We start from the raw sequence: 20,563 nt of genomic DNA, 5'->3' as shown, positions 1-20,563 counted from the left end.
CTCCTGCCACCCCCACCTCCCTTGCCCCCACACCAAAGTTAGAAAAAAACATGTCTTTCAGTCACTCTGATTGGGAGAACTTAACTTTTTTTTTTCAGATGACTTTAATTGATCAGGACTTCCCTGATGGTCCAGTGGTTAAGAATCTGCCTGCCAGTGCAGGGGATCCCTGGGCCAAGAACTAAGATTCTACATGCCACGAGGCAACTAAGCCCACGCGTGGCAACTGCTGAACCTGTGCCCTAGAGCCTGTGCGCCATGACAAGGGAAACTATCACAATGAGAAGCCCATGCACCACAACCAAGAGTAGCTCTCACAACTAGGGAAAGCCTGCACTCAGCAATGAAGACCTAGCGCAGCCAAAAAAAAAAAAAAATTGATCAAGCCCTCATTTGCATACATACACCTTTCCTGTAGGAATTCTGCTGTCTATTCACTGTTGAGCTCTTTGCCAGCCACGCAGGACCTCTCTGCTCTTTTCTCACTCTCTGCTACCTCTTTGCAGAACAAATCCAGGTGCATCGTCCCCCAGTTTGTCCGAGTTCCATCCTCTTGCCTTCCTTTGCAGTTCTGATGAGTCACTCTCCCTGGACCTGGGGCGAGGAGGGGTCTGGCAGGTAGCCCCTAGGGGTGTGTGTACTGGGTGCACTCGCAGTGTCTCTGCCCACCAGGAAAGAGCGCCACCCTCTTCAGCCGCCACACCAAGGCCATCGTGTGGGGCATGCAGACCCGGGCTGTGCAGGGCATGCTGGACTTCGACTACGTCTGCTCCCGCGACGAGCCCTCGGTGGCTGCCATGGTCTACCCGTTCACGTGAGTCACTCCGCGGGGAGGCTGGATGCAGCCACCAAGTGGAGGTCCTCATCGCATTTCCTCTGACAGCAACACAGCTGGGGGGCCTTGGCTTATCCCCCCTTGCTGGGGAGGTGTCTGCCCATCTCAGATGGGGGCGGTTGATGTTTCTGGGGGATCTCTTTCCCATAAACTAAACTCTTTGAAGACGGTGACCCTGCCTTTTTATCCTCTGGGTGAAGGCCCTCCTGAGCCCCTGCAGGTTGACCATGTCCTCAGCCCTCCTCTGCCTTTCTCACAGTGGGGACCACAAACAGAAGTTTTACTGGGGCCACAAGGAGATCCTGATCCCCGTCTTCAAGAACATGGCTGATGCCATGAAGAAGCACCCAGAGGTAGACGTGCTAATCAACTTTGCCTCCCTGCGCTCAGCCTACGACAGCACCATGGAGACCATGAATTACGCTCAGGTAGCTCACTGCGCCCTGGGGGTGGGAGGCCGGGCGAGTCCTGAATGGTGTCCACTGGGGACAAAGGCCTTGGGACTCGGGACTGGCCAGTGATTTGGGTGAAAGTGGTGGGAGACTTGATCTTCAGGAGGCAACGTGGTCACTGAGGGTAGGCGGGCTGCTCACCTGGGCTGGCAGAGTCCAGGATCATCCGTACCTACCAGTTGCTCTCTGTGCTGAGACTGGTTTTGAAAACAGGATCAAAAGCATTATTTTTATTGTAAGATTGTTACACATTTGTTGTCGAAAAAAATGCCGAGAAGTAAGAAGAGGAAAAATATTTCAAGATTAATTTCCCAGAAACACGGTTGCTGACTCTGTGTACATCCTTATCCATACCTTTTTCTGGATTTGAACACATGGAATAACATATCTGTTTTATAATCCATCTCTGTCAGTGATGCTTTCCACATCAATATTTACCATTTTTGCTTTTTCAAGTCTTGTGATGAGCATATATCCTTCATTGCTTCCCCACGTAAATGTCTAGAAGTCACACTGCTGCACCAGAATGTGCAGCTTTGAAAGCCTTTGATCCATCCTGCTTGCCAACACTGTTGATGTTGTTCAGTTGCTAAGTCGTGTCCGACTCTTTGTGACTCCGTGGACTATAGCATGCCAGGCCTCCCTGGCCAACACTGAATGCTTGGATTTAAAGAACATATATACATGACAGAATGATAGGCATGCTATTTAACTTGCATATTTTTGATTATTAACTAAAATGAGCTTTTGAAAATATGTGTTGGCCATTTGCATTATGTGATGTGGCCTCCCTTCTTTTTTCTCTATTGAGGTGTTTATCTTTTTTGTTATTGATTTGTAAGAGCTCTTACAGATTAAGATAGTCATTTTTCTGTTCAAAATTATTGTCTGATACAGAACTGACTTATTTCAGTTTATGACTAGAAAACATAAACTTGTTTTGACATCTAGGTGAAGCGAAAAAAACCCACAAAACATTCCTGTTAAAAATGAGCAGCTTTTCTAGTCTGGAGTACAGATTAGTGAACTACAGCCCAAGGGCCAAACCCAGCCCCCTGCCTGTTGTTATAAATAAAGTTTTATTGAAATACAGACAAGTTCATTCATTTACACATTGTCCATGGCAGCTTTTATGCTTCGAAGGCAAAATGTACTAGTTACCCCCAGAGACTGTATGACCAACAAACCCTCAAACACTGTCTTACCCTTTATAGAAAAGGTTTGTGTGGGATCTTTCTCACTCCATTCCACCTGCTCTGGCTTTTCCCTTAGCCTACTCTCTGGTCCAGGTGTGGAAACAGCTTGTTTCTATCATGTGGCTTATTCCTATGGCTGGTTTATAATCAGGCACCTGGACAGATGGGGCTGAGTCATGTCAGTTTTTGGATGGGCGAGGATATAACAGCTTTGACTACAGCAAGGTTTCTGGAACCTTTGCTTCTGCTTGGTTATGGACTCACTGTGATGGTGACCAATGGAGAGCAGTTTCAGGCGTCTCTCTTTTGCGGGAGGGTGACCAGAGGCTGGTGGGAAGAAGGAGGTGCATATTGTCATGTTTACTCCTGGGAGAGGTCTGGGAGGTGGGTTCAGGAAAGGTTGCCGCCTCGTTGTCTCATGTGGTGAAACGATAACTGTCCCCTGTGCTCTAGATCCGGACCATCGCCATCATAGCCGAAGGCATCCCTGAGGCGCTCACGAGGAAGCTGATCAAGAAGGCAGACCAGAAGGGAGTGACCATCATTGGACCTGCCACCGTGAGTGTCCCTTCTGCTTCCAGGCTCTCAGAAAGCTCATCGTTGACTCTTCTGTCTCCTGTCTAGTTTGAAAAGATTGAGAGTACCTGCTGAAAGTCAGTCTGTCCATTGCCAGTTTTTGCTTGCTTGTTCTGACTGCTCCTGCAGCCTGCGAGAGCCTACTTCCCCAACAAGCGATCGCTCCCCGGCCCCAGCAGTGGAAGCCCTGTGTCCTAACAACCAGGGAATTCCCTGTCCATTTCCAGTTAATTTTTTAAAGGGCTGTCTCCCCAGATAATATCCCCTTTATAGTTTCAAGGGAATAACAAGCTTTTTTTGTTTTTTTGTTTGTCCATCCTCATACAACCCTAGCATGGTCTTTGATTATTCATTCCTGCAACTGTGAACCAAAGAGAAATCTACCTAGGGGCCTTATTCTTGACACAAAGCTTCTTCGTGTAACAAAAAATGGCCCTGTGAATGTTTTTTGTTGCTGTTTGTTTTTACTTAGCTGTTACACTAAAAATTTGGTTGAAGCTAAGATTTTTGAGCTAAGCCAGGGACCTTTCGTCTTGGAGGTGGAGGGTGATCTTGAGCAGAGTACCTGCTTGCATCAGACACCTTTACTGGATGACATTGTCCTTTTGGAGCAAAAGAGGTTACTTAACCCTGAGTGTGCACATCTATATCTGCAGTTATAAGCCACCACATGGCTCCTTTTTTCTGTGCCATGTCTCTTGACGGGGAGAAGAATCTTCCTCAGCAGGAAACCACACGTGCAGGTGCTGGCCAGGGTGGGCTGGGCGGGGGTTCTGGGCTCTGTGACTCAGCAGAGCTCTGTGGTCACTCAGCCTGTCCTCCTCCCTGACCGAAGTTTCCACCCCGGCAGGTTGGTGGCATCAAGCCCGGGTGCTTTAAGATCGGGAACACCGGCGGGATGCTGGACAACATCCTGGCCTCTAAGCTGTACCGCCCAGGCAGTGTGGCCTATGTCTCGCGTTCGGGCGGCATGTCCAACGAGCTCAACAATATCATCTCTCGAACCACAGATGGCGTCTACGAGGGCGTGGCCATTGGTGGGGACAGGTGATCTTTTTTAACTTTTTATTTTGTGTTGGGATATAGCCAATGGTGGCTCAAATGGTAAAGAATCTGCCTGCAATGCCAGAGACCCAGGTTCGATCTCTGATTTGGGAAGCTCACCTGGAAAAGAGAATGGATATCCACTTCAGTATTCTCACCTGGAGAATTCCATAGACGGAAGAACCTAGCAGGCTACAGTCCATGGGGTCACAAAGAGTTGGACATGACTGAGCAACTAACACTTCCACTTTCATAGCCAGTTAACAGTGTTGTGATAGTTTCAGGTGAACATCGAAGGAACTCAGGCATACGTATTCATGTATCCATTCTCCCCCAGACTCCTCTCCCATCCAGGCTGCCATATAACACTGAGCAGAGTTCATGTGCTATACAGTAGGTACTTGTTGGTTATCCATTTTAGACATAGATGTGTGTACGTGACCATCCCAAACACCCTAAAAAGGTGTTTCAAAAGGCTTTTGGGCTTTGGGTGTAATTCTGTTGTCTGATTTGTAGCCAGAGGAAGGCAGCAGAGGGCAGTGCTTAGCAGGGCCTATTCTGAAATCGGGCCCAAGGGGTTCAAATCCTAGTTTCTGTGTTTGGGGTAGCAGGGTTCGGGGAGGGGGTGGCTGCTGCAATCCTGGGGAGGTTACCAACCCTCCCTAGACCTCCATCAACCTTATAGAGCAAATGAGTAGAGTAATATCCCCCACGGGGGTTTTTTGGAGGATTGGTGGTGGTGGTGGTTTAGTCTCTAAGTCGTGTCCGACTCTTGTGACCCCATGGACTGTAGCCTGCCAGGCTCCTCTGTCCATGGGGATTCTCCAGGCAAGAATACTGAAGTGGGTTGCCATTTCCTTCTCCAGGGTTTGGAGGATTAAATGAGACTAGTACAGGGCTTGATGCTTAGTAAATACTCGGTGTTAATTGTAGTTAATAAGAGTGAAAGGGAGGGGACTTCCCTGGCGGTCCAGTGGTTAGGATTCCAAGCTGTCACTGCCAAGGGCCCAGTTCAATCCCTGGTCTGGGAACTAAAATCCCACAAGCTATGCAGGGCAGCCAAATTAAAAAAAAAGGGAAAGAGAAAACTATTCTTTTATTCATTAATACTTCTGGCCACAAATATGAGGGTAATTTTCTAGCGCTGAGCAGTTTTCTGATTCTCTGCAGATACCCCCACTCAGAGTCTTACAGTTCAGTTAAATTCTGACATTGTCTATCTGGAAATAGCATCATAGCATCAGATCCCATAGGTTTGGGGCTTGGTCCCCTAGGACTCTGCAAACCCCAGCCTCTGGTACTTCTGAACACCGGCTATAAGTCAGTGGGGAGGGGGAAGGGTGGTCCTGTGACTCCCTCCTCAGGTTTAATAATTTGCTAGAAAGGCTTGCTGAACTCAGGAAAAATTTACTCACAGGCTTCCCAGGTTATTACAAAAGTATGTAACTAATGAGCAACGAGGTGGAAGAGGGCAATGGGTCATGGCAGGGAGAGTGTGTGGAGCCTCTGTGCCTTCTCCTTTGAGCACATTGTACCAGCCTGCCGAGAGTTGCCTCATGAAGACAAAACACTGCTGTCCACCCCCGTGACTCAGAAAATGACAAAGGTCTTATGCGTGCTGGGTCAGGAACCAGTGCCAAAGACCAAATATGAAAACAAAAGATGCTCTTAGTACCCTTGTCACTCAGATAGTGAGGGTTTTCAGAGCTCTGTGCCAGGAACTGGAAGCAAGAGACACACACACACACATATATATATATATATATTTATTTCTTACTACGTCACAAATCATGTTCTTAATATTTTTTGTCAGTAGGAACAATGATCAGTAGGTCATCAATTGAGTAACGTCTTAGAGCAATGCCTGGTACTTGTTACCATGATAAATGTTTGCTATTACTGTTTACTGTTATTACTGCTGCTGTTGTTTGGCCTAGAAACCAAAAGCTGTTAAGACTGAGTCACCTCGTCAACCCTCCTGGCTCTCCCAGATCATTCCGAATGGAGGACCCGAGTGAGAAGGGACTTTTGCTGAGGTCTCTGGGGAGGTGGTCTTAGGACCCCTAGTTCCCTGGTGCTCCCTGACAGAAGGCTCCAAGTCAGACAAGTCTGGGCGGTGCTGCCAGTTATATTGTCCTCTTGGGATTTAATGCTCCTGAGTATATCAAAAGGACCTTGGAGATCTGAAGCCTACTTGGCCTTAAGTCCTTCTGCAAACTCAGGTGACAGTAGAAAATTAAAATATTTCGGCCTATACATAGACCTTCTAGCAATGGCCTGGGATGCAGCTTGGCACACAGTATTCATTATCTATTGCTGTGTTTCTTAAAAATTACCCCAAAACAAAGTGACTGCAGTGATAAACGTGTATCCTCATGGTTCCTGTGCTTTAGGAGCCAGGGCTTGGTTGGGAGGTTCTGGCAGGTGCAGGGGAGGTCTCTGTTGAGAGGTGGTCAGATATGGGCAGGCTGCAGGAGGCTGGCAGGTGGGCTTCTGCCCTGATGGCTGAGAGTCCTTCCCCCAGCCACTACTCTTGGCTGCCTTCCCCCAAAATGAGCTAGTCAGGGGAGAGTGTTGGATGACCCAAATTCAGGAAGAGAAACATGAATTTCCACCTTTTTAAAGGAACTTATAGACATATTTTATTTATTTGTTTATTTTGGTCATGCTAAGCAGCATGTGGAATCTTAGTTCCTCAGTTCAGTTCAGTTCAGTTCAGTCGCTCAGTCGTATCCAAATCTTTGCAACCCCATGAATTGCAGCACACCAGGCCTCCCTGTCCATCACCAACTCCTCATGTCCATCGAGTTCACTCAAACTCATGTCCATCGAGTCGGTGATGCCATCCAGCCATCTCATCCTCTGTCGTCCCCTTCTCCTCCTGCCCCCCATCCCTCCCAGCATCAGAGTCTTTTCCAGTGAGTCAACTCTTCGCATGAGGTGGCCAAAGTACTGAAGTTTCAGTCTTTTAATTTCATGGCTGCAATCACCATCTGCAGTGATTTTGGAGCCCCCCAAAATAAAGTCTGACACTGTTTCCACTGTTTCCCCGTCTATTTCCCATAAAGTGATGGGACCAGATGCATTTTCTGAATGTTGAGCTTCAAGCCAACTTTTCCACTCTCTTCTTTCACTTTCATCAAGAGGCTTTTTAGTTCTTCACTTTCTGCCATAAGGGTGGTGTCATCTGCATATCTGAGGTTATTGATATTTCTCTCAGCAATCTTGATTCCAGCTTGTGCTGCTTCCAGCCCAGCGTTTCTCATGATGTACTCTGCATATAAGTTAAATAAGCAGGGCGACAATATACAGCCTTGTCGTACTCCGTTTCCTATTTGGAACCAGTCTGTTGTTCCATGTCCAGTTCTAACTGTTGCTTCCTGACCTGCATATAGGTTTCTCAAGAGGCAGGTCAGGTGGTCTCGTATTCCCATCTCTTGAAGAATTTTCCATAGTTTATTGTGATCCACACAGTCAAAGGCTTTGGCATAGTCAATAAAGCAGAAATAGATGTTTTTCTGGAACTCTCTTGCTTTTTCGATGATCCAGCAGATGTTGGCAATTTGATATCTGGTTCCTCTGCCTTTTCTGAAACCAGCTTGAACATCTGGAAGTTCACGGTTCACGTATTGCTGAAGCCTGGCTTGGAGAGTTTTGAGCATTACTTTACTAGCGTGTGAGATGAGTGCAATTGTGCAGTAGTTTGAGCATTCTTTGGCATTGTCTTTCTTTGGGATTGGAATGAAAACTGACCTTTTCCAGTCCTGTGGCCACTGCTGAGTTTTCCAAATTTGCTGACATATTGAGTGCAGCACTTTCACAGCCTCATCTTTCAGGATTTGGAATAGCTCAACTGGAATTCCATGACCTCCACTAGCTTTGTTTGTAGTGATGCTTCCTAAGGCCCACTTGATTTCACATTCCAGGATGTCTGGCTCTAGGTGAGTGATCACACCATCGTGATTATCTTGGTTGTGAAGATCTTTTTTGTACAGTTCTTCTGTGTATTCTTGCCACCTCTTCTTAATATCTTCTGCTTCTGTTAGGTCCATACCATTTCTGTCCTTTATCAAGCCCATCTTAGTTCCTCAACCAGGGATCAAATCTGTGTTCCCTGAAGTGGAAGCACAGAATCTTAACCACTAGACTGCCAGGGAAGTCCCTGTGGACATATTTTAAAATCACCCGCCATGTGCACCCTCCAGGTGTCTCTTACTGCCGTGGGAACTTCTCTGCGCTTATTAATTCCTCTTCCTTCCCTTCCCTTGTGTTCCATTTAGTACCTCCCCCCCCCCCCATTATTCCTGAGGCATCTCCAGACCCTCACTGAGCATCCACACCCACAAAAAACTCCACAGTGTTCTCAGTACATGTGTGTTTCCCACACCTGTACTCACACCTCACCTCACTGCACCTCCTGCTCTCACCAGGTACCCCGGCTCAACGTTTATGGATCACGTGTTACGTTATCAGGACACTGCAGGAGTCAAAATGATTGTGGTTCTTGGAGAGGTAAGTTTGTTTTGTTTTTATTTTTTTTCTTTATAAAAGTCATGGGATTTGGGGTTTTAAGAAAGTCATGCATTTTGTTTATGTATAACTGAAAGTGCCAGTCCCTGGCTGGCCCCAGTCTGTCCCTGGTGGGTGGAGTGGATAGCTGGAGTCAAAGAACCTCTCTGACATGTGCCCCTGATCAGATCTGGCCCTAAATTATCTCGTACCCTTAGATCAGGAAGGGGGAATTCTAGGAACTCTCCGAGGATACCCATCATCGTTTGAAAATACTTTGTTGCATCTCTCATCTCCATCTTCCAGGCTGTTATTTGACCAAAGCCCCTGTTCCCTCATCTTCGAGTTGGAACTCCGGGCTCCTGCCTGATTCAGGACAGGTTTTCCTGCTGCACTGCTGCTCTGGGAGCAGCTCAGAATGGGTTCCACTGACTCAGGGGCTTTTTCTTGTCGCCTGGCAGATAGGGGGCACAGAGGAGTATAAGATCTGCCGGGGCGTCACGGAGGGCCGCATCACCAAGCCCGTGGTCTGCTGGTGCATCGGGACCTGTGCGGCCATGTTCTCCTCCGAGGTAGGGCCGGGACTGGCCCCTGCTGGGCGGGGGGTCCGGGGGAGGGCATCCCTGGGAAACCACATGGGCCTCTTAGCAAGTGGCTGGTTCCGTCAATAAGCATTCTTACCTGCTTGGTTACCACAAGGGCCAGCTGGCCCCCTCCTCTCTAGAAGCTAAAGTCCAATTGCAAGAGACAAATTCATCTCCAGATTGAGGCCAGAGCAAGGGTTTGAGTCCCTCTTCAGAGTACGAGTAACATACTGCCTGGATGAGTTGAGATGGCGTCTAAAGATGAACTGCTCCTTAAGGGATGAGGAGTTTCGCTGAGCGAGATGGGGGCGGGGGAGGGAGAGGACATAACCTAGGCTCAGAGCTGGCGAGGGGCTGGTGGGAAGTCCTGTGTGGGCAGGGGTTGTAGAGGAAAGCCTCTGGGGGTGTTAAGATGACCTGATACATACGAAAGTGCCGGGGAGGAGAAGTCCAGCCTGTAGTGCATGTTAGATAGAGACCCTCTGAGCTCTCCCACTCCTGCTGGGTGGGACTGGCCAGACCTCAGCCCCTGGAGTCCAGCTTAGAGAATCCTCGGTCTTAAAGAAGGCCCACCCGCTAACGAAGAAACCAAGGAAACAACCGCTTGTCACCCATCAGTTTGTCAGTAGCTGAGTGTCAGACCTTGACCTCTGCTGTGTGTATATAAAATAAAATTTGGCCATTAAGGCTTCCTGCAGCAGTGATAATTCCTACACTTAAACCCTCAGCCCTTGGACTTCCCTGGTGGTCCAGTGGCTCAGAATCCACGCTACCACTGCAGGAGACACAGGTTCCGTCCTTAGATGGGGAACTAAGATCCCACATGCTGCGAGGTGCGGCCACCCTCAGTTCTTCCTTCCAGTAAGCCTGTCACACTACCCTTTCCCCTTAGGTTGATTACCTTTCTCCTTCAGATTCCTGTCACCTCCAAATAGCACTATTTGTCCGGTTGTAAAATGTACCTCTCCTGTAAACTACCAGCTCAATTTCTGCTAATTTACTTGGTGGATATGTGTGCAGAAATGTTTAGAAGTATGTGTACTTGGAGGATACTTGCTGCTATGTGGTGATGGCAAGACATGGAAACACCCTGAACACTGGTTGGGAGGGGACTGTGTTGTGTCCTCATGGCATGACCATGTAATAGAAAACTGAGCCGGAGAAGAACAAGGTGGATCTTGAGATGTCAGTGTAGAAAGGGTTCATGTGGGATCTAAGAAGGGGCAAGATGTGGCAGACGCTTACCATAGGATCCACTTTGTGTAACTGTGAACTGTATGTGTGTGTATCTTTTTTCCAAATAAATGAAAGGGAAGGGAGCGGGTCATGGATCCTGCCTGTCCTCCAGGGCGGAGCTCCACTTCCACAGGCCTTAGAGTTAGCTCCTGGTGGATCTGTATGACTGGGGCAAGTTGTTTCGCCTTTCTGTAATTCATTTTCCTGAGCTGTAGAAAGGAGATGATTCTGAGGGACTTCCTTGCCGGCCCAGTGGCTAAGACTCCATACTTCCACCGCAGGGGGCAATAGGTTCGATACCTGGTTGGGGAACTAAGATCCCACATGCTGCCTGATGCAGCCATGAAAAAGAGCAGGTCGGGAGATGATTCGGGATTGCTGCGTGGCTTAGATAAGAGGGTAATTGTAAAGGTGTGGCACATACAGGTCTTAGCAAATACTGGTTTCCAGTCTTCAACACACCTGTTCCATGAAGCCGTTCCTTAGTCTGTTTCTTCATGGCTGCTCTCCATTCCACTACAACAGCTGAAAACAGTTCCTCCCACCCCTCCAGGCTTTCTCTTAACCAGTTCTGCTTTACGGCAGCCCCCAGCATGCTGAGGACCCCTCCAAGAGGGTGAGGACCCTGCTCATTTGTTTCGGGCCAGGTGCTCATCATCACCCTCTGGGCAGGGCAGGTCCTTGAAGTATTTTGCTTTTTTAGGGGGAGGGGGTTAAAAATGATTTTTGGCTGTCCTGGGTCTTCATTACTGAATGGGCTTTTTCTCTAGTGGCAGCGTGTGGGCTTCTCATTGCGGTGACTTCTCTTGTTGAGGAGCACAGCCTCTAGGGTGTGAGGGCTTGAGTAGCTGCAGCGCGTGGGCTCAGCAGCTGGGCTCTAGAACATAGGCTCAATAGTTGTGGCATAGTTGCTCCAGGGCATGTGGGATCTTCTTGGATCAGGGATGGAACCCGTGTCTCCTGCAATGACAGGTGGATTCTTTACCCCTGAGCCTCCTGGGAAGCCCTCAAAGTGTTTTATCTTTGCTTTTTATTCATTTTTTTAAAAAAACTTTATGTAGTTTCAAGAATACACGAACATAGAGTAGTACTGTGATGGTCCAGCTAATAAGTGTTTTTTGATTCCTTGAACAAGTCTCATGACCTTGCAGAGCTCTCTGCCCCATAGAGGAGGTGAGATAGGTACACAATATCCTCAGTTCAGTGCCTTGGGAAAATGGACTGAGAACCGGGAGATAGGACTTCCCTGGTGGTACAGTGGATAGGAATCTGCCTGCCAGTGCAGCGGACACGAGTTCGATCCATAATCAGGAAAGATTCCTCATGTTGCAGAGCAGCTAAGCCACAGCTGCTGAGCCTGTGCTCTAGAGCCCGTGCTCCTCAGAAGAGAAGCCATGGCAATGAGAAGCCTGTGCATCTCAACTAGAGAGTAGCTCCCACTTGTCACAGCTAGAGAAAGCCTGCACAAAGCAACACAAGACCCAGGGCAGCCAAAAATAAAGTAAAACATAACAGGTATATTAAGAAAGAAGAAGAAGAAGAATTGGGAGTAGAGATAAGAGGACAGTGGTAAGATGGCAGTGTCCCAAAACGCTGGTCCTATAGCTGCTGCTGCTGCTGCTTATTCGCTTAGTCATGTCTGACTCTATGTGACCCCATGGACTGTAGCCTACCAAGCTCCTCTGTCCATGGGATTCTCCAGGCAAGAATACTGGAGTGGGTTGCCATGCCCTCCTCCAGGGGATCTTCCCGATCCAGGGATTGAACCCAGGTCTCCTGCATTGCAGGTGGATTCTTAACTGCTGAGCCATCAGAGTCCTGTAGCGATGGTCCTCAAAACAAAACAAAAACCAATGAAAAGGAAGCTTCTATAAATTCTAAACATACTCAGATTTCATTATCTCCCTTTTAAAAGCTTTAGCTCTGAGAAATCTGAGTTAAACTTGCTTAACTTCTTTAAGTTCAGTGTTCGTTGAGTTTATGTGAATGCACGGTCTCTTCTTCGCACCCCATCTACCCACGCAGATTAAGTTCTGTACAGAAGGCCCTGGGAGCTTGCTTTGAAGCATGTGTCTCCAAGCCTTGCTAACCAGAGAGCGGTTCTGGTTTACCTTTTAACACTTCAGCTCTGGGACTTCCCTGGTAGTCCCAGTGGTTAAGACTTTGTACTTCCAATGCAGGGGCTATGGGTTTTCCTGGTCAGGGAACTAAGACCCACATGCTGTGCAGCACAGCCAAAAATAAATAAAATAATGATAAAATTAAAAAAAAAACCAAAGCCCCATTTCAGCCCCCTTTTGTTATATGTCGGAGTGAGCGCCACAGTGAGAGGCCACATCCGTTGTCTGGTTTAAATGCTGCCACATACCACCTGTGTGACCTTGGCAAGTTACTCTGTCGCTCTGTGCTTCCACTTCCTTGTTGAGAGGAAACAGTTGTAGGTACTGAATGATGACATCTGTGAAGCTTTTAGAAAAGTGCCTGGAGGCAGTGTTATTTTGGGCTTCCCTTGTAGCTCGATGTTTAAAGAGTCTGGCTGCAATGTAGGAGCCCTGGGTTTGATCCCTGGGTTGGGAAGATCCCCTGGCGAAGGAAATGGCAACCCATGCTGGTATTCTCTCCTGGAGAATCCCAGGGACAGGAGCCTGGCAGGCTACAGTCTGTGGGGTCGCAAGAGTCCGAGTGAGACACGACTGAGAGACTAAGCACGTGCATGCATATGAAGTGTTATTTAAACAGGGAAGATTATCACACCTGCCCTGCTAAGAGTTTTGTACCACATTTCATTAAGTTAATCTCTTTTCCTTGTTGCTTAATCAAAGATACAGGTACCACATAGCTCTTCTGATTGGTTTTTTCTTCCTTCTCTCTCCCCATAACCAGCCCCCTACCCCATATTCCATTGGGTTTATAGTTTAATCTTAGTTCATGCTCAGGTGGAAGGGCGCAATAGCTAATTAGCTCCCTGTGATCATTGCTATCTGGGAGTATAGGCCAAATGGTGCAAAATGTGCCTTTTTTTAAAAAAAAAGTGGAAATTTGGATTTTTACAGGAAATCTTCTGGGGTTCTGTTTTGTTTAATAAGGGTACGTACTTCATACAAAGTATGTGCAGGATAGTCAGATCACACTTATGAGCTCCGCTTAGCTAAGCTTGGCAGTTTGTAACCTCTCACAGTTGCCCCAAACTGACTGCTATTCTGTGTCTCCTCATCTCCACCCTACCCAGTAAGGGCCCCACGGGAAGCCAGAGGAAGGTGTTTGTGGAGTTGGGCACCAGGCTCGTATCCTGGCTCCAGTGCCCCAGCTGTGTGACCTTGAGTAAGCTCTTGAACCTCTTGGTGCCTCAGATTCTCATCTGTGCTTGAGAGTCAGCCAGCGCACATATTCAGTGAGCCTTCTGGGGGCCTGAAGTGATTCACGTAGAGCAAGGGTCCCCAGTCTTCAGGATCTGATGCCTGATGAGCTGAGGTGGAGCTGATGTAATAATAATAGAAATAAAACGCACAGTGAATGTAATGCACTTGAGTCATCCCGAGACTATCATCCCCTACCCCCCACCCCCTGGTCTGTGGGAAAATTGTCTTCCACGAAACTGGTCCCTGGTGCCAGAAAGGTGGGGGACCGCTGACATAGAGCATTGAATGGGGTCTGGCCAGTAATCAGTGCCAACATCCTCAGGGGCCTTCTCTCTCTTAGGGGATTGACCGGGCTGCTAAAGCCGTTCTCCTTTGCATTTCAGGTCCAGTTCGGCCACGCTGGAGCTTGTGCCAACCAGGCTTCTGAAACCGCAGTTGCCAAGAACCAGGCCTTGAAGGAGGCTGGAGTGTTTGTGCCCCGGAGCTTCGATGAGCTTGGAGAAATCATCCAGTAAGTGGACCTGGGGAGGGTGGCACCAACCTGCCCCTTTCCCAGTCCTTCGCCAGGGCAGCTGCCTCGCCGAAATACAGGTGTCCGATATGCCTGGTCTCTCTCAGGCGTCTAAGGCAGCTCTTCAGATAGTCCAGAATCTTTCCTTTTGGGCTTTCCTTTTTTCTAACTTGTTTCTAAAAGCAGCATTTACAGGCTGTTCAGACTGGGCTTAAAACATTCAGTTTCTGAGCCTACCTACTTGGTGGGCCATGAATGAGCAAGCGTAGGAACATTCATCCATTACATGAGCTGTTGTCTCTTCCCATTCCTCCTCTCTGGCCCTCCTTGGCCTCCAGACTCAGCCTTCTCTAAGGTCCCGTTCAGAGGCAGTGGGGCGGGTCTTGGCTAGAACCTGTTTTCATTTAGTTCTTGGGAATCCACCTAGTAAGGGTAAGCTGCTGACAAGGGGGGATACGGGGCTGGGGAATCTCTGGGGTTAGATGGAAGAGCATTCAAGAGATGCCCGAGAAGAGCCCAGAAGAATGAAATCCACATGGATGTCTCTTCTCTGTTTCCCTGCCTCCCAGGTCCGTTTACGAGGATCTCGTGGCCAGAGGAGTTATTGTACCTGCTCAGGAGGTTCCGCCCCCCACAGTACCCATGGACTACTCTTGGGCCCGGGTAGGTGCTCCGCGTGTCCCTAACCATGTGTGTGGCTGAGGTATGCTGGAGCTTGTGAGGTGGCCCCTTCTGACCAGCCAGAGAAACAGATGCAGGGCCCAGGAGGGGGCAAGGGCAGCGTGTACCTCCCACAGTGATGTGGCTTGACCTGGAAACAGGGGCTGGAGACAGAAAATGTCCTCTAGAGCCGTCTGCACCTGCTAAGAGATTTCAGGCTACTTGTCTAAGGCAGGGACATAGATATAGAGCAAATTCTCTTATCTACAAGATCTCTTAGGAATCTATTTTTAAAAGGCCAATAACCCATTAGAACAATGGATAGCAGATGTTCTTTCAACATGAAGAATTGCTCAGCTTCACTCCTTATAAAAGAAACCAAAGTAGAAACTGCGATACCAGTTATCTCCTGCTGCTAAGTCGCTTCAGTCATGTCCGACTCTGTGCGACCCCATAGACGGCAGCCCACCAGGCTCCCCCGTCCCTGGGATCCTCCAGGCAAGAACACTGGAGTGGGTTGCCATTTCCTTCTCCAATACATGAAAGTGAAAAGTGAAAGTGAAGTCGCTCCGTCGTGCCCGACTCTTAGCAACCCCATGGACTGCAGCCTACCAGGGTCCTCCGCCCATGGGATTTTCCAGGCAAGAGTACTGGAGTGGGATGCCATTGCCTTCTCCGAGTTATCTCCTACAGACCAAAAAAAAAAAAAAAATTCTCTGATATATTGTTTGTATGGGTGTGAGGAGGCTGGAGGGACTTCCCTGGTGGCTCACTGGTAAAGAATCCACCAACAATGCAGGAGCCACAGGTGACGTGGGGTCAACCCCTGAGTCAGGAAGATCCCCTGGAGGAGGGCATGGCAACCCACTCCAATATTCTTGCCTGGAGAATCCCATGGACAGAGGAACCTGGCGGGCTACCGTGCATAGGGTCGCAAAGAGTTGGGCATGACTGAAGCGACTGGGCACACACGATGAGGCTGGTACGTTGATTCGTCGGTGGTGGGAGTGGCATTGGCATGACCTCTCTGAAAGGCACGTGGATAGTGTCAGTTCAGTGTAACAGCGCTCATACCGTACGACCCAGCAATTCTCTGTCTGGAAAGCTCCTTGAAGAAAATGCTTGCATGTACAAATATGTTCAAGGATATTTTTTGAGCTGATGGTCATCGGTGGAGGAATGGCCGACATGTGGGGTTGTCATGAGGGGATATTCTACGGCAGTTAAAAGGAATGAACTAGATCTAGATATATGCTGACATGTATAGCACTCAGATTCATTGAGTAAATAGTACACTGTAGAACAGTGTTTCTATTATGAGTATGAAAAAGGTAGGCATGCAAAATGATGTCTGTTCTCCATGTGTCTGTGTGTGTACATAAGATCAGAGAAAGAAAGGTCCAGAAAAATGTTCACTAAACTAACAGACACGAAATCAGAAAACCAGGGTGGGTGGGGTGGAGGTCAAAGGCAACATGACTTCATCTGTTCTAGTGTAAGTAAGTAAGTGAAGTCCAACTCTTTGCGACCCCATGGACAGTAGCCTGCACCAGGCTCCTCCATCCATGGGATTTCCTAGACAAGAGTACTGGAGTGGGTTGCCATTTCCTTCTCCAGGGAATACTTCCTGACCCAGGGATCGAACCCAGGTCTCCCGCATTGTAGACAGATGCTTTACCGTCTGAGCCACCAGGGAGTGACAAAGGAGAGTGCATTCCTGTTGCTTCTGCAATTAAAATATAATTAGAGGCATTTCTTAAGTTCGGAAGGGATAACTAAAGAAACAGGCACGGGCAGAGTTAGCTGACGCTGCCCGCCTTGTACCCCGACTCTGAAAGCGGAAGATTCAGGACCTCAGTGCTCTCCCCTTGGAAAAGGATGTGTTGAGGGGATTCTCCCACTTCCCCAGCCATGTGCCTTGTTACTGGCAGCTATGTGTAGAATATTTAAAATTTGTCCCTTTGGAGTCGTTCTTCCATTTCTTAGCCAGGTGACCTGGAGCTGGTTACTCTGTTGTAAAAAGGAACCCCTGGATGCCAACAGCTAAGTGCCCTGCCTGAGTCCACATTCAGTAAAGATAAGAAACAGGCCAGGCTGAGCGGGTGCCGTGGAATGATTGCTCCTATTTTCTTGTCCCAAGTGATCTAATCAAAGGGCTTTGCAATTCCTTCTTGGGAGGACTTTGAGAGTTGTTGCTTGGCCACCAGTATTTAAGACCTAGAACACTGGTTCTGGGCACAGATAGTGAGGATGTTCTGGGAGAACCTCTGGTCACCACAGCCCTGCTTGTCTCTGCCCGCATCTCTGCTCAGGAATTGGGCTTGATCCGCAAACCTGCCTCGTTCATGACCAGCATCTGTGACGAGCGAGGACAGGAGCTCATCTACGCGGGCATGCCCATCACCGAGGTCTTCAAGGAGGAGATGGGCATTGGCGGGGTCCTCGGCCTCCTCTGGTTCCAGAAAAGGTGAGGCATGGAGGGCAGAAGAGGGTAAGGCCTTGTGATTCAGCATTCATTTTCCTCCCCTGCCAAGGGAGTGGGAGTGGGCAGCTTTGGGGAACATGTCCAGGGCCAAGCTTTCTGGCCACAGATCAGTGGAAAGGTCAGAGGAAAGAGATTCAGGTTCCTAAGTCTTCCAAGGATGGAAAGGCCAGCCTGAACCAAGAGAAGTAGAAAGCAGTGACGTCATCAAGGATCTTGGATCAAGGATCTTTCCCTTGGGAGCTTTTAAAGAAATGGGCCAGAGTTGAATGCAGGCCTATTGAGAGAAAGGTCAGGGTTAGCACAGAAGGCCTGGATGCATCGAGTGGCTTAAAGAGTGCAAGCCTGGTGGAGTTGCTCAACAGGCAGAAAGTACCTGATAGTGTGTCCTCTGAATTTGTGTCTTATCAGCTTGCATAGGGGGAAAAGTCGGTTTTCTCTGCAACTCCCAAGCTCCGCCCTCCCCTGGGACTGACAGCTGGGCAAGGAGGCTGATGAATATGTAGTCACAGAGCCCTGCCTTGGAGTGGTCCTGGGCAGAAAGCCAGGTGGAAATCTTGGTGTGTGTCCTGGTCTTACCTCTGAGAGATGGGTCTGGGTCCTGCCTTGAGCCCCTCCTGGGAGAAGTTCAAGGCTTGTAATACCTGACAGGTCTCACTGTATGTGCTCTTGCGTCCCCAGAGCTCCAGACTTTGGGGGTATTTTGTTTATTTTGTGGGTTTTCGTGGTTGTGTGTGTGTGTGTGCGTGCTGCACACTTGGCGGGATCTTAATTTCCCAGTCTGGGATGGAACCTGCCCAAGCAGTGGAAGTGTGGAGTCCTAACCCCTGGACCGCCAGGGAACTCCCCAGACTTTGTTCTTAATCATCAGTAGGAGGTTGATCACTGTGCACTGTGAAAGGGACCAGGGCCCTCACCTCCTCTCTGGCTGGCACGTGGAGAGTAGTAACTGCAAACACAGGTCACATCCTGTCGCAGCAGCTCAGCTGAAAAAACTGCCCAAAGAGGAGGTTTCAAGCCCTACTTGCTAAGCTCAATTTTAAAAGCAGTATTTGATATCAGCAACATCCAGAGCCACTCAGGGATCAAAGAGTTCTGCCTTGGAGTTGTAAGATAGTGTTAGACCTGGATTGGGGGCTTGTTGCCCTTCTAGAGTTTGAGTGACTTGTTCAAGGAGATGGGAAACAGGAGGACCATGGCCTCGTCAGTGTATCTCCTGTTCAGCCCCTCACCTTTGTTCCAGCTCTCATGTCCCCTCCCCTGTCCTCGCCCTCCTCCAGGTTGCCCAAATACTCCTGCCAGTTCATTGAGATGTGCCTGATGGTGACAGCTGATCACGGGCCTGCCGTCTCTGGGGCTCATAACACCATCATCTGCGCTCGAGCCGGCAAGGACCTCGTCTCCAGCCTCACCTCGGGACTGCTTACCATTGTGAGTATTGTCATCATAGGAGGTGAACAGCGGGGACACCCACCTTTGGCATCATGCCACTTGGCTGCATTGCAGTCCTAGAGGGAGCCATGGAGTGTGAGACCCCATGCCGGGGGCTGTTGAGGGGAACCCTGGATCAGCCGGAGAAGCCGAAGGAGACTGACAGCTTGGGGTGACATGGGCTGGCTCCTCCCACAGGGCGACCGGTTTGGGGGTGCCCTGGATGCAGCAGCCAAGATGTTCAGCAAGGCCTTTGACAGTGGCATCATCCCCATGGAGTTTGTGAACAAGATGAAGAAGGAAGGAAAGCTTATCATGGGCATTGGTCACCGAGTGAAGTCGGTGAGTCGTCTTTCTCCTTCAGGCACTGGGTCAACAGGGTGTGGGGCACAGCTGGGCTCTCGGCACCCAGCAGGCAAAGCTTTGCTGACAGATGCCAACACTGAGCAGCTCTTTTTCCCATTATAAAACGGATTGCCCATAAACAGTTTCTATCATGTTCAGTTGTGGTGTGAAAATGTGATGAACTGGGACCTTGGTATCTTTAGCTTCCCAGGTGACTCTTACAGGAGAAAGGACTAAGGTCAGGGTTAAGGGGACATATCGGTCACTAGATAATGCTGTGGACTGGCGTAACAACTCCCCAAATCTCAGTGGCTCCTGGGGCCGAGTTATGTTTAGAAATCAAAGGGAACAAGAGAAGAAGTGGCAGCTGCTTGCAGCCCCACAGGGACAGTTCAGGGTCCATGGCTCCACCACTCCAGAAACCTCAGGGAGTTAGTCACTCTGCTGGCCTAAGTTGGGGGTATGACTCGGATTAATACAAGAGGATCCTGCATTCATCCCGGCATCCCCACGCTGGGCCAGTGCAGAGTAAGTCCAGAGGTGGCTGGATGGCAAAGACTGAGCCAGAGACAGTGGTTTCTGCTGAGGGACATTCCATCTGGGCCTACAGAACTTAGGCCAGCCACCCCCAGCTCCCAGGCAGACAGTGCTCGCACAGCACAGGGCACCTTGCCTAGCCAGCGTCGCACCTGTGCTGCCATGCTCAGTCTTTGGGTGCCTTCCTTCCTGGAGACCATCCTAGCCTTGGGTGTCTTGGCCAAGGGAGGAGGTCACTGTGGTATTGGGACTTGGCACCCAGTCCGTCTCACTCCCCTGCTGATGGGACCGCCTAGTATGGGCCTCTGAACCGAGAGTTCATCTACACTCATTGCAGGTCCAGAAGGTTTCTTGGAATTTCAGGGGTGCTTTGCTGCCCCACTGCCAACATGTGCTTACTTAGTTAAAAACTAAGAACTTTGTAGAACTTGGTTACATCTTGACTAGGTTGCCGATGAGCAGTGTGGCTGGTGGCTAGAACCTCAGACTTCCCGTTGGAAGGTGTGTGCTGCTTTTGGGTTTTTTGTTTGTTTGTTTGTTGTTTGATTTGGTTTTGGCTGTGCTGCTCGGCCTGAGATTTTAGTTTCTCAACTGGGGATTGAACCTGGACCCCCGGCAGTGAAAGTGCAGAGTTCTAACTGCTGGACCGCCAGGGAAGTCCTGTGCCCTGCTGCTTGACCCTGTAGGATCCATGGCTAATTTATCCAACATCTCCACATCTCAGGTGGTTTTGAGGCTCAAATATGAGAGGACATCAGAAACCTTAAACCTCACAGCAGTGCATATGACACGTACAGCTATGTCTA

At 49.1% G+C, this 20,563-nt stretch overlaps 1 protein-coding gene across 3 annotated transcripts in view; it reads left to right on the top strand.

The window, feature by feature from the left end:
• ACLY (ATP citrate lyase) overlaps positions 1–20,563 on the top strand; it is a 44,462-nt gene that overhangs the window by 21,341 nt on the left and 2,558 nt on the right. For all 3 annotated transcript variants that reach the window (XM_061391793.1, XM_061391792.1, XM_061391791.1), the window contains 11 exons: positions 673–814; positions 1,095–1,263; positions 2,937–3,041; positions 3,910–4,106; positions 8,534–8,615; positions 9,074–9,184; positions 14,175–14,302; positions 14,872–14,965; positions 17,275–17,429; positions 18,725–18,875; positions 19,074–19,217. In XM_061391793.1, the coding sequence (XP_061247777.1) occupies positions 673–814; positions 1,095–1,263; positions 2,937–3,041; positions 3,910–4,106; positions 8,534–8,615; positions 9,074–9,184; positions 14,175–14,302; positions 14,872–14,965; positions 17,275–17,429; positions 18,725–18,875; positions 19,074–19,217 (1,478 nt within the window). The remainder of the gene's footprint in view (positions 1–672; positions 815–1,094; positions 1,264–2,936; positions 3,042–3,909; positions 4,107–8,533; positions 8,616–9,073; positions 9,185–14,174; positions 14,303–14,871; positions 14,966–17,274; positions 17,430–18,724; positions 18,876–19,073; positions 19,218–20,563) is intronic.

The sequence above is a fragment of the Bos javanicus genome, chromosome 19 (assembly GCF_032452875.1).
Source record: "Bos javanicus breed banteng chromosome 19, ARS-OSU_banteng_1.0, whole genome shotgun sequence".
Classification (NCBI taxonomy): domain Eukaryota; kingdom Metazoa; phylum Chordata; class Mammalia; order Artiodactyla; family Bovidae; genus Bos; species Bos javanicus.
Note: the sequence above shows the minus strand (reverse complement) of the source record. Positions and strands in the feature narration are given on the sequence as shown.